Source organism: Camponotus floridanus, unplaced genomic scaffold (assembly GCF_003227725.1).
Source record: "Camponotus floridanus strain SB8 unplaced genomic scaffold, Cflo_v7.5 scaffold1, whole genome shotgun sequence".
Lineage (NCBI taxonomy): Eukaryota > Metazoa > Arthropoda > Insecta > Hymenoptera > Formicidae > Camponotus > Camponotus floridanus.
In genome coordinates this window covers 8,575,549-8,589,359 of record NW_020229214.1, presented here as the reverse complement: position 1 = coordinate 8,589,359, position 13,811 = coordinate 8,575,549, and the positions used below count along the sequence as shown (strand labels likewise).

At 36.9% G+C, this 13,811-nt stretch overlaps 2 protein-coding genes across 5 annotated transcripts in view; one reads left to right on the top strand and one right to left on the bottom strand.

The window, feature by feature from the left end:
- Window positions 1-47: 47 nt before the first annotated feature.
- Window positions 48-13,811, bottom strand: part of LOC105251418 (elongation factor-like GTPase 1) — a 38,415-nt gene continuing 24,651 nt past the window's right edge. Inside the window, exons 4-5 of one of the 2 annotated variants that reach the window (XM_011258232.3) lie at window positions 791-978; window positions 48-452 (exon numbers count right to left, since the gene is read on the bottom strand). In XM_011258232.3, coding sequence (XP_011256534.2) covers window positions 264-452; window positions 791-978 — 377 coding nt within the window. In that variant the 3' untranslated portion in view covers window positions 48-263. Of the gene's footprint in view, window positions 453-790; window positions 979-12,208; window positions 12,623-13,811 lie in introns of those variants that run through there. The other variant, XM_011258233.2, reaches the window with a different exon arrangement.
- On the top strand, window positions 2,819-11,910 carry LOC105251416 (protein giant-lens). Of its 3 annotated transcripts, none has more exons than XM_011258229.3 (5): window positions 2,819-3,334; window positions 3,693-3,952; window positions 9,336-9,556; window positions 9,861-10,032; window positions 10,473-11,910. In XM_011258229.3, exons 2-5 carry the CDS (start codon window positions 3,704-3,706, stop codon window positions 10,716-10,718), a joined length of 888 nt encoding a protein of 295 aa, XP_011256531.1. In that variant the 5' UTR covers window positions 2,819-3,334; window positions 3,693-3,703; the 3' UTR covers window positions 10,719-11,910. The 3 variants fall into 3 exon arrangements, with proteins under 3 accessions (XP_011256531.1, XP_011256530.1, XP_011256529.1); XM_011258228.3 differs by having other exon boundaries at window positions 3,631-3,952; XM_011258227.3 differs by having other exon boundaries at window positions 2,819-3,952.

Genomic DNA, 13,811 nt, shown 5'->3' with positions numbered 1-13,811 from the left:
GAGACGTTTAATATTTAATTTTCTTCAATTAAAATTAAACATTGTTCAATTAATATTTAATCTACAATGTTTGATGAAACAAAAGAAACAACTTTTTTTTTTGAACTTTTTTTTTGTTCATGTATGTACCTCGCGCTTTAATTACACACCTTCGTAGATAGAAAATTTAATAGACATGAGATAATCGAGTCTACGAGCAGGAAGGACGAAACTTGGAGTAAATGCGCTTTCCGAACGTAATAATCGCGCAAAGGAATTTCACATCACTTATTTTTCGAAAGAGTGCGTTGTTTCTCGGCGTGTGCAACTAGCTGGGAGTCTACAGGCAAGCCTTTTCTTCGGCGAACCGCATCCATGTAACATTTAGCTCGATTATCGCTGTCCGCTTTTTCACCGAAATGAAGATACTCTTCCTCCGTAGACGGCACCCAGTAAGGATCTTGCTCAATAATCTGATTATAGAAACAAATAATATAATATAATATAATATTAATATTAATGTATATTTAATATAATTAATATGAATATTAATATAAATTAACAATTCTGTGGGATAAGAAAAAAATAGGAAAAATACATTCTCTTTGACATTTTCATAGACTCGAAATTTTCAAAATTTCGACCTTACTCTTTTTTAAATTATATTTTAATAATGATTAAAGGTGGAAAAATATTTGAAAAAAGACGTTGCTGGAATTTTTCTGTTTTTTTTTTCTCTCAGGAACATTTTACTGCGTAATAAGATGAGACGCGGTAGATACAAAAGATACACCGGGCGGCTTTTATGTACCTCCCAATGACTAAAAACTAGTTGCGGACTGGCCAATCCAGACGTTTGCGTCCGCAGTTCTCTCGCAAGGTGGAAACTCTCCAGAACCGGTAGGGTGGCCAAAACTCTGAATTGTCCGCCGAAGCCATAAGCGCTTTCCGTAGATACGATGCGACCTTGCCTCTTGCCGAATACGGCGTACAATTTTCCTGCAACGAGAAGAAGAAATGTTTATCTTTGATCTCTCGAAACGAATGAATAATAAACTCTTTATATTTGCCTCTAATATTGAGGATACCGTTTCAATATTTCTTTATAGCATTCCTCGTTTGTATGGTATCTTTTCCTCAAATAACGATAAATATCTCCGAGCGGAAAACTTATCTCATTATCGCTGTTACAACAAGATATTTCGTTTAGCCCCATCTCAAGAATGCGGTACACAAGAGATCACGAATAACTGTACAAGAGTCTCGAAAGAAATAGTCTAGATAGAAATGTATCGAAATGTACAATGACGAAATACGTATTAAAATATTCATGTTCGATATATTCGATACAGTTTGCTTCTGGAATTAATTGTTTATTGTATCGAAAAGATATTCAAGATACACAGAAAAAAAAGTAAGTGTCAAATCAAAACTTGTATACTTCAACTAACGCGTTCATTATTTTGTATATATATACGCGACAATTTATAATCTTCTTAGAGGAATTTAATAATTTTAAATTTCAACAATATTATAGTGTCTTATTTTAATATTGTAATTGTCATCTCAAGAATATATAATTATTTAATTCTACTTTAAGAAAATGATAATCTTTGGTTTAAAAATGTTATTTTCTATGCAATATTGTTTCTTTTCCATTCAAGAATATTAAATCTTAAATTATAAGAATACATTTTTCTCGAATAAACTGTATAAAATGTAAACAATTATTCAAGCAATTATATTTTTCTTAACGCAATATAATCTCATTTCAAGATTTCCATATTAAAACTAAATATATTTTCAAAACAAAAATGTCCTTTTTTTCTGTGCACAGAAAAAAATAAGTGTCAAATCAAAACTTATACACATAAACTAACGCGTTCATTGTTTCCTATATACGCGACAATTTATAATCTTCTTAGGAGGAATTCTTCCTAGAGGAATTTAATAATTTTAAATTTCAACAATATTATAGTCTTATTTTAATATTGTAATTGTCATCTCAAGAATATATAATTATTTAATTCTACTTTAAGAAAATGATAATCTTTGGTTTAAAAATGTTATTTTTTATCCAACATTGTTTCTCTTCCATTCAAAAAAATTAAACCTTAAATCAAAAGAACACGTTTTTCTCGATTGAACTGTATAAAATGTAAACAATTATTCAAGCAATTATATTTTTCTTTAATTGACGCAATATAATCTCATTTCAAGATTTCCATATCAAAACTAAATATATTTACAAAACAAGAATGTTTTTCTGTGCAATACAGATGCGAGATAAGAAATGTTCGGAAGCGCGAGAGGGGAGCGGATTTGAAGATAAAGTTCGGCAGGCGCGCAAAGAGGAAACGAAAGGGGAGGGATTCGAATCATTGATGAAAAACTGGCTCGCGAGGGAAGAGGAAAGACGGCGTACGGGCACCGATGCACAAAAAGCTACGCGGAGCGTAGTAAATTGCGGCAAAACGGAGCGCGCGCGCGCGCGAATGCAAACGGGTCGGCTCCGGAGAAAAAGTAAAACGCTCGTCGATACGTTCCCGGGGAGCGCCGTGGAAGAGAGGATGCGATACAAGGACAAACGCGGCGACGACGACACGTCCCGAGAAAACGGCGACGATGAAAACGTTCGGAGAGGAGAGATAGAGAGGCCCCCGGATAGAGAGTAGCAGTGGGGATGACGTAAGAGCAAGAGAAAGAACGGGGGGAGAGGAGGGGAAGAGAGGGGGGAAAGAGGCAGTCAAGAATGAGAAGAGGAGGAGGGAGGAGAGGGAGAAGGGCAAAGGAAGAGAGGTGGGGGTCCATTCATGCTTTACTTCTGGCTTTTAAGAGTCCAGTCGAGCGGACGGCATACCTTCGCGCATAGGTCGATCTTGTCCGACGTTCCGTTTCACTCGACCTCGCCGATCGTTTTACTCGTTTCTCTCCCGAGAGGACACGTAAGAACCCCGCGAGAAGGAGTCCCGCTTGGACGATCGTCGACATCGATCGATCGACGGATACGATCGATCATTTCGGGCAACGATCGGGAAATTTAGTGAGAGTGCGCGATACGCTCTATCGACCCTAGGGAGATCGGGCCACCGCCAACTCCTTCATGTTTCTAGAAATCGAACGTTGCTGGAGCGCCAGAGGAAGATAAGAGAGCATTTCAAATCGCCATCAACAGAGACACGTGACGTTGTTGTTCTCGTCAGGAGGGAAGAGAGATCGTGAGGATCGTAACCCCGGAGAAGGAAGCCTGCGTCAAAGACTCGAGAGAGAAGATTCCAATCGCGCGTGCGACTCTTCGTAATTGCAAAGATCCTCTCGTATTTTTTTAATATTCCTCGATCGTGGAATCGCCCAAGTAAGTGATTTAGCAGCATCGGAGGGAGAACTCTTCGATGACCGATTTGTAAAGATTCACGTGAAAATCGCGAAAATGGACTTGAAATTATCGACGCTTAGCTTTCTCAATATACGAGATTAATTATACTCGTATAATTGATCCGCGAATATTTTTATTATGAGCATTCTCTCGAACTTGTTTTCCTTTAGCGCGTCATTACGTAAATAAAAACACATCGGGAGTCCTTGTCTTTATCGCGTCTCCTGTTTTCCAATCGCGGGTAACAAAACAATCAACTTTCTTCCGGACGAAAGAAGAACGCGAACGAACGATCGCCGAGATTTGTTTTTACCGGGACGAATTTGGCTCATCTCAGGGCGAGACAAGATGACTAACAAAGCGATACGGCACCTGCTGTACATCCTGCTGGCGATCATCGGCGTCGTCCGCAAATGCAAATGCGAGTTTCAGATGACCGAAAACGACGACTATCTAAACGAGTATTTAGTCTTCGACGATAACAAGTACTTCCAATTGCAAGAATTCGACGACACGACGCTCGAGATCGACCTCATCAATCGTAATAGAAAGCACAGGCTGATGTATGACGAACCCAGGGTGCTCTACCAAGTGGGGGTAAGCCTCTTATAGATACCAACACTTACTTCATCTTTTAAAAAAAAAATTCTCAATTTCCTCCCAAAAAATTATATAATTAATGATTCATCTCTAGATAAGTTTGAAATATATGTTATCATCCAATTTGAAGGATATCTGATCGATATGTGTGCCTGCGATTTATATTTAATGTCTTGCTATTTGTTTATATTGTATGCGATTTTTATATCAAACACGTTAACGTCTCCTCGAGTTTCCTATTTTACTCTGTTAGAACTGCATTACTACTCGTCAAGTTCTCCGAATAAATCAACACTTCTTTTTTTTTCAAAATCCCCAATTTCCTTCCAAAAAATTATATAATTAATGATTCATCTCTAGATAAGTTTGAAATATATATTATCAGCCAATTTGAAGAATATCTGATCGATATGTTTCTGCGATTTATATTTGATGCCCTTCTACTTTTTTTCATATTCTGCTTCTTGTAATATTTTTTCGTTGAAAAAAAACATACATTAGATTCTTATATTAAATACGTTAGCGTCTCCTCGAGTCTCCTATTTTATTCTGTTAGAATCACATTACTATTCAAGTTTTTCGAATAAATTACCCAACACTTACTTCTTTTTCTTTCGAAATTCCCAATTTCCTTCCAAAAAATTATATAATTAATAATTCATCTCTGGATAAGTTTGAAATATATATTATCAGCTAATTTGAAGGACATCTGATCGATATGTGTGCCTGCGATTTATATTTGATGTCCCGCTACTTTTTCATATTCTGCTTCTTTTAATATTTTTTCGTTTAAAAAACATACATTAGATTCTTATATCAGATACGTTAGCGTCTCCTCGAGTCTCCTATTTTATTCTGTTAGAACCGCATTACTATTCAAGTTTTCCGAATAAATTACCCAACACTTACTTCTTTTTTTTTCAAAATTCCTAATTTCCTTCCAAAAAATTATATAATTAATAATTCATCTCTGAATAAGATTGAAATATATATTATCAGCTAATTTGAAGGACATCTGATCGATATGTGTGCCTGCGATTTATATTTGATGTCCCGCTACTTTTTCATATTCTGCTTCTTTTAATATTTTTTCGTTGAAAAAACATACATTAGATTCTTATATCAGATACGTTAGCGTCTCCTCGAGTCTCCTATTTTATTCTGTTAGAACCGCATTACTATTCAAGTTTTCCGAATAAATTACCCAACACTTACTTCTTTTTTTTTCAAAATTCCTAATTTCCTTCCAAAAAATTATATAATTAATAATTCATCTCTGAATAAGATTGAAATATATATTATCAGCTAATTTGAAGGACATCTGATCGATATGTGTGCCTGCGATTTATATTTGATGTCCCGCTACTTTTTCATATTCTGCTTCTTTTAATATTTTTTCGTTGAAAAAACATACATTAGATTCTTATATCAGATACGTTAGCGTCTCCTCGAGTCTCCTATTTTACTCTGTTAGAACCGCATTACTATTCGTCAAGTTCTCCGAATAAATTACCGCGTACAACGCGATTAAATATTAATGAGTCGCGCGATTGCATCGCCGGCAAAACACACGTCGCGGCAAAAATATATATTTCACGTTTCTTGTTTCGCGTCTTTTCGTTATTCTTGAAATCCGATCGAATTGCCGTCGAGCCTGAATTTTTTTCTCTCGGACACACGTGGCCCGCTTATTCCTCGGCATCGGCGGTTTCAGAAAGTTTAACAACATGTGTCCGTAGCAACGTACATATGCGAGTTGATATATTCTCTCGGGTAGCATTCCGAGGATTTGAAGCTAAATCGTCCGCTTACAGGCGCGCAGGAAGTATCGCGGGGAGAGGGAAAACGTAGCCGTTAGCAAAGAGCGGCGCCCACTCGATGCTCGAACCTGTTGCTGTCGTAGCTGTAAACACCTACGTATCGGTCCGTACGTGCGTGTATGTATCGCATGTACGGGGTACGTAGGTTTACACGTGCGGGGATAAGCGCATAACCCAAGTACGACATATCGTAGATACGTACGTTCGCACGTGGGCCGAGAGTACGTGCGCAGGAATGATATGGCGGAGATGACGAGATACGTGGATATGTATATGTACGTGTACGTGTGCGTGTGTACATTTAGAGGAGAAAAAAAAAACTGTGTACTCTCTTTATATCGGACAAAACCTCGCGCCGGTTTGTTGAAATCGCCTGGCGTGTTCGCTCTCTTCGATATTTTTCGCCTCTTTAATTGTATTCCCTATGTTCGTCGCTCCTTTCTCTTTCTTCTCGACAATTATACGTCTACGTGTTAATTTAGCCGGATAAATTAGAAAGCAATTTAACCGGAGAGTAGCCCTTCCTCGTAGATTGCTTCGCTCATAATAAATCACATACACAGAAGAATCATAATGAATTTAACAAAAAAAATTCCTTATGCAAAAAATAAAATCATTTAAGCTTACAAAAAAACAAAACCTCCTGCAAAAAAATTTTAATCTGTATTTTAAATTTATCTTTGCTTTCAAAAATTTGCTTTTCGATCATATGTATGACTTGCTTCAATCTCTCTCTATCGCTCATAAGTAAATCATACAGAGGAGAATCATAATGAATTTAACAAAAAAAAATTTCTTATGCGAAAATAAAATCATTTAAGCTTACAAAAAAAAAAAAAAAAACAAAACCTCCTGCAAAAAAATTTTAATATGTATTTTAAATTTATCTTTGCTTCCAAAAATTTGCTTTTCGATCATATGTATGACCTGCTCCAATCTCTCTCTGTCGCTCATAAGTAAATCATACAGAGGAGAATCATAATGAATTTAACAAAAAAAAATTTCTTATGCGAAAATAAAATCATTTAAGCTTACAAAAAAAAAAAACAAAACCTCCTGCAAAAAAATTTTAATATGTATTTTAAATTTATCTTTGCTTCCAAAAATTTGCTTTTCGATCATATGTATGACCTGCTCCAATCTCTCTCTGCTCTCTCTATCGAGCACCCAGTTCCATTATACCTCGGATCGGCGCGAGATTTCCGAGCTCTCTTAGAAACATCCGGTATAGCTGTACGGTACGATGAAGGAGCGATCTTTTTACCAACGTCATCCATCCATTCGACCAGATTCCCTGCGTCGTCGTGCGTCTCCTGCCTCTCTTTTCTTCTTTCTTTTTTGTCCCGTAGCTTCCACCTCGTCTCTCGCGCGCCCTTCTTCTCTCGGCCGTCCTCGAACGGGTACCTCTAGCGGCCACCTCCTCCTGCTCTTCCTCCACCTCCGTCTCCTTCTCCTCCTTTGCCTTCGTGTGGTATGTCCATCCCGAGTGCCAGGTGTCATTTTCATTGCGGCCGTGCGAGAAGCGAGAGACGCGTGAGAACTTCCGGATGGTTTACGGCGCCCTTCCGGTCCTTCTATTATCCCATTTTAGTTTACCACCGCTGTGTATGCGTGAATCCCCGCCGTTCCGCTATATCAGCTTCAAAAACTTCCTTCGCCTTTCGTTACGCTCGCCTTTTCTTTCGCTCTTGGGACCGACGGAAATAGGATAAAGAGATGCATAGAAAATAAATCGTATGGGAAATACGATTAACGATCGGAAGCTGGCTTGAAATCGGAGCGAGCTTGGTCGGATGGATTATACAGAGTGTTCCTAAATTCGCGATAAATATTTTAATGACAAATTTTTTGTACATTTTAAGTACAACATTTTTTGTACAACATTTTAAGACGAAAATGTCAAGGTTGTTATAAAAAAAATGAGGCTATGAAATTGAATATTTTCACAATAATTTCACCAGTATCAAAATTCGATACATGGAAGCACCTTTACCATTAGTCACTTTGTCACCCCTGAACGCGCGAAATTTTAGCTCGTCATCAGTGATTTTTAAACTTTTCCCATTTGAAAAACTATTATAGCCTCGACATGTTCCTATTAGACTTTTCGTCTTAAAATGTTACCAAAAATTTGTCATTAAAATATTTATCGCGAATTTAGGAACACCTTATATATAAGCGTGCTTTCAAAATATTCTAAAAGAAAGTTTATCTCTTTCGAAAGTTGAAATTTATCTGCGTTTCGACGGATTGAATAGACGATTTCAAAAAATAGACGCTTCGAGTCCAACTAAATTCATCATTTATATCTAATAATTAAAGCATATTTTATATGTTAAAAATTTAGCACGTTTAAAAAAAATAAAAATTAGCAAATAAAATAAAAAAAAAAATATTTCCTTCTGCAAATTTATTAGATAAAATATCGTAAAAAATTGAAAAAAAATTGGCGAAGGAATATCTCTGGAGCAAATGGAAAATTATTCAGCCATCGCGTAATTTTACGATATTTGCAGATGTAGGCTAGACTTTAGCGCGAACGGATATCCAAGAGAACGAGATCAAGGAGGATTTTCCTCGTAAAAAGCTGCTCGTGCGATCCGTTGTATCGTGACGGAGGCGATCGTAGTAATAGTAGTGACGATAGTAAAGTAGTAGAAGCCTTACAAAAAGACAAACGAGATGAACGGAGGATGATCGTGGCAAAAAGTCGAATGCTCACAGTCGATGGTAAAACGGCGGAAGGCCATTTCCTCGAACCTTTTCTTCGTTGAATGGCACGTTGCTTAACTACTTCTGCTCACGCACTATCGTACACCTCGATAAGTGTATCGCGTTAACAGAAAATGCGCGTGACTTCTCGCGACCAACTTTTTTCCTCCCCTCTAATAAAACCGTAACAAATCCTGGAACCCGTGGAAGGACCTGGAAGATCGATCAATCTACAAATTTAATAGGGTGTAAATAAAATTGTCAGTGTTTCTAATGGTCTCTTTGCGTATAAGCGCGTTTCCATCGGTCCCAACGTCGAATGCAGAGATCGCCGAGATCGAGTCTGCGAAAAATTTCACGAGCGTACTTCGACACAGATACCTCGCCTTACGGTAGTTGATGTCGTCGATGACGATAGGCCGGACAGGACGTACGCGATTGCCTCAATGAATGGACTGGCAACATCTAAATAGTCCAGTTACAGCAGACTTTGTATCGCCGGCGCAGGAAAGAGCGGATATACTTTAGTTACGAGTCTGTGCAATCGTCTCGTTTATTTCATTAGCCGTGTCCCATAGCGCGACACACGTTCAACCTCTTATTATTACGCAACGGTACAATCACTGCGAGCTTAATCGCCCCGCTAATCATAATTTCGTTGTCATCACGAGACGCGTTCCCTCGCGACCGATCCTGATGAGATACAAGTCGAATCGGGACGAAAAATCCGAGTCCCGATTCGACTTGTATTTCTACCGATTCGACAACTTTCCGCGAATTTCTTTCCGCCGATTATCGCCCCGATCAATCGCTTAATTCATGACGGGAGTATCTGCTTGTTTGCGCAGGATAGCGAGAAGGAATTGCCAGAGTGCGCGGACCGGAGCGAGGTATGCAGCAAGGTGGATTTATATGGTGCACCGTGGGTCGAGAGACAATGTCGTTGTCCGAACGGCCGTGCTTGCCCCAGCAGTCTTCACGGGGACGACGGACACACGATCATCGATAAAACGCGCCGCTACAAGCTCTGTGAACCCGTGAAACGACTTCCTATCTGTCGTTATTTCAAGTTAGTTCGACCACGTCACGTATCTCCTCGATCGTTATCCGTATTGTTGTTCGAGTCGACATCTTTTCTAAATATTTTTCTTTATTAAGAATTGATTCTTTAAAAGCTTTAATAAATTTATATAATAAAATAAATTTACTTTTCTTACAATTTGAAAAAAAGTAAATGATCTTATTGTTAGAATGATTTAGAATCTTTCATATTGAGGTAATTTCTATTTAAAAACGTTTGCGAATACATTTTTTTTCGAGTCACTACTATATAGATGTTCGCAATGGAAATATTTTGATTTTTTAAATCGCAGAGACATTACGTGGACCCTGGCACCCGGAGGAGGTCCAGCAAACGCGACTGTACAACGAGTTCACTGTCGATGTCGGCCAAGTAGCGTGCCGTACCTAGTTCGTAGGCTACCTCATAGATCACCGGATGGAAATCAAGGCTTTATCTACGCCTTCGCTTGCTCTCCGCAAAGCGTAAGTCAGCGATAGACGATAATCGATATGAGATATCGCGGCAAAAATAAGAAAGAAGAAAAAAACAATTTCTAAAATTTTATTCAAGTCCAAAAAAGAGAAGAAGCATGTTTCTCTCGACCTACAATAATTATTGTAACGACATTAATTTAAATTAAATTAATTTAAATTATATTATATTAATTATATTAATTTATATTAATTTATATTTATTAAGTTATATTAATTTAAATTAATATCGTTATATTAATTATATTAATATAAGCAATTAATATAAGCAAATTAATTTCGGCAAGTAAATTAATTATTAAATTAATTTAAATTAATATCGTTATATTAATTATATTAGTATAACGATATTAATTTAAATTAATTTAATAATTAATTTATTTGCCGAAATTAATTTGCTCCTAAAAGCAAAATTCTTTGTCTCGATTTAGAGAATACGATGCCAGCATAAAGAGCCGTGTCGCCTGTTCACCGTGCGTAAGAGACGTAATTCGCAACTCGAGGAGGTGAACGCCTCGCCACTCTGCCAGTGTCCCCGAGGATACCGATGCCCGCGACGACACACGGATCCTGGCTCCTCACCGGCGAGATCCTACGCCGGTGTCTTGGAAATCAAGACCTACAGCGGTTACTGCATACCCACCTACAACTTCGATAAAATGACCTACGATATCTAAGAGAGGATCGTAGAATCCTCATGTACCTCCGTTCAACAATATATCGGCGGTGTCGATCCGGATATTTGCCACGCGCGACATTAGAGTATCCGTAGTTGAATTACATTAATTATTAATTTTTTTTATAAAAAATGGCATCACGGTTACACCGCATTTTTGAAAAATCCATTAGCCAATTATAAAATAATTATTAAATTAATAATTATTTTATAATAAATTAATTGTTACATATATTACATCGTCGTATCGATAGTGTTATCGATAATAATCTGAAAGTTTTTGCGTTGTCCAATTTTTTCTGGAAAATTCGAACGCAAGTCTTTCGCGGGAGGACCTCTTCCTCGTGAATAAAGCGCGCTTAATTCGTTCATCGACACGATAACGAAAGCCTCGACGACAGGAAATTGATATATTTGTCAACCGATCATGTGTCATTAACCGTACAATGCCGTGCCATGTAGCATCTCTAATGGCGCGTTGGCGAATGTTAAATGTAAAAAGTATGTACAAAAGTATGTAGAGATAAGAAATTTGTGTGCCACCTATACAATTTTGTACAATATAATATTTGGATCTTCTCACTTTGCATCCGCATGAATAACTCGATCATGTTATTGTACATCTCTTGTAACAACGATGAGTCTTTCCATTTTTTTAGTGCTATCTTGACTTTGTATATTCCTTTACAGAATATTACAGACATCGCAGTTAAATGTCATAGTAGTCGGTGTAACTTGTATATATCTGTCTCTGATCCTCTCATTCGAGGAGCATATTTATATTGTATATGATAGCATTGTAAGACAATTCGGATGAGACTCTCTCGATGTTATATTTGTTAATTTTACTTTAACTTAATAAAAAATATGACTGCATTGTGCTTTACTTTCTTCAGATTTTCTTTCTACTTTACATTTTATGTTAAGCGAACGAGAATTGAATACTAAAATACCGATATGAATAATTTTGTAATAAAATTTATATATCTTTGCAATATTTGCAAAATATATATACATGATAAGGAGCGAGAGATTTATCGATCTTTGATGTAGAATTTTCAATCTGTGCCGCAAGTCGATAAAGAAGATTGTGACAATGCTTTCAACGATAAATAATTGTGCACATTTTGATAAAACATTTCTTATTAGAAACAATATTTTAATTTAAAGCGTTACACAAAATTGTTTAGGTAGTTCTATCTTGATAAAGGTTTACTTAAAAAAAAAAAATGTTCATCAATTATTCTGTATATTTTCATATACATCTAAAATATAATAAATGATATAACAATACTGTATTCCTGTCATTATTCTAATTTTTATTATAAAAAATTGCGCGTCATCATACATTATAATATTAATTAAATTATATAAGAATTATATCAAAATCTTTTTTAATATCGATATATTTTTTTTTAATGTATATTGCACAATAAAAAAAATAATTGTGTACATTTTCTCAGAGAGCAATGCTCTTAAGAATATTAATATTATTATAAATATAAAATGCGTCGTTATAAATTTAAAGGTCGGGTGCTTTCTAATGAAATGCCGATTTCTCCTTTCGAGATGCAGGAGGGTATTGTTCCGTGCCGAGTGATCCTAGGATAACTTGACATAACCAGAACGCGAATGAACGTCATCGGAAGCCGTGAGTTATCTGTGAGAACGTTACGGTCCATCACCCGCGACTGCTCGCGGATGCTCTACTCGCGCGTTACCATCTGCACGACACCGTTACCGCCGCACTGCGCTTCGCTGCCTTGAATCATTGAATCCGCCTCCTCTTGTCCAGCGTACATCGCAAACGTATTTTTCAGATACATTTAAACGATCAGTCAAAATCACTCGATATCCGCGACAGCCATTTAAACCGAACGACATTGATTTATCGTAGCCCTTTTTCTGTAAACACCCATAATAGATTAAATATAATTTTTTTTTTTACTATCTGAAAATTCAAATATATTTTTAGAGTTTTAAAAATTTCAAACAATTTTTTTTCCAAAATTACATTTTTCAAACTAGTTATTAATGCTTCTTTAAAAGCTTCTCTAAAAGGTAAACCAATTGTCTTCAAATTTGAATAAAATGCGCGATTTATTATACAATTATGCTTCTTTTTTAAATGTAATTTTTATTATTTTTTTTAACAATATTTGAACAGAAAGCAGTCAGGTCTGAAGAGATTAATCTAACGTGAAATTAAAGCTTTGTAAGATAAAAATCAAGAGCATGTTGGAAGAGTGCCGTCAATTCCGATTAATTGCCGTGAAAATAATTGATCGCATCTTTGCATAAATTTCCATGAGTTACTCGATAATTATCCGATCGTTTGTAATACCCAGCGAATGTATCACCCGCGATAATTAGCGTAAAAGTTGCGTGTTTAATCGCGCCATCGTACACAGGGCATTATTGTTAAGACTCGTATCAATTTTAGAAAGCGAATTCTCTCATGAATATGAAGGGGAATTTTCCTCGGGTGAAAACTTATTTGGACATCGCATGTTTTCACAACTCTCGCGTTATGGACATTAAAAGTATTTTTATTATTCCAGCTCCCTGTAGAATCTTACGTCTCCTCGCGTATTAGATTCTCCTCGCACGAAAAACACGTCGTCGCATGATTGAAGCTGTTCGCCGACACACTTTTTAGAATTCTTTACATTGTTCCTCTTTCCGAAGACTGCACTCGGGCGTAAAAAACTTACAGGAGTAAAGAACAGATCGGTTTTTCCGATTGCCAGTGGTTCAGCTGGGCGCCGTGTTCCCGATAGAATCGATACCGAGCATCTAATTTCTTGCCTTTCTCGTTGCTTCGCGAGGAACAGTGCACGAACTGCAGCCGAATAATTCCCTCACGTTGCATCGCAGACAATGATTAGCGTCCACGTCAAATCGATCTCATGTCTAATATAGCCGCAGACTTTCACCGAGATGCATCGCCAAGAAGAAGAATACGCATTCGATCTTTGGAGAAAGGCCGTGTACTCAATATGTTACTCGACCGTGTCTACTACGATCAAAAAATCGCGATAAAGCGAGAGCCCATCGACAAGATGAAAAATAATAATCACGAAGATTGCTCTCT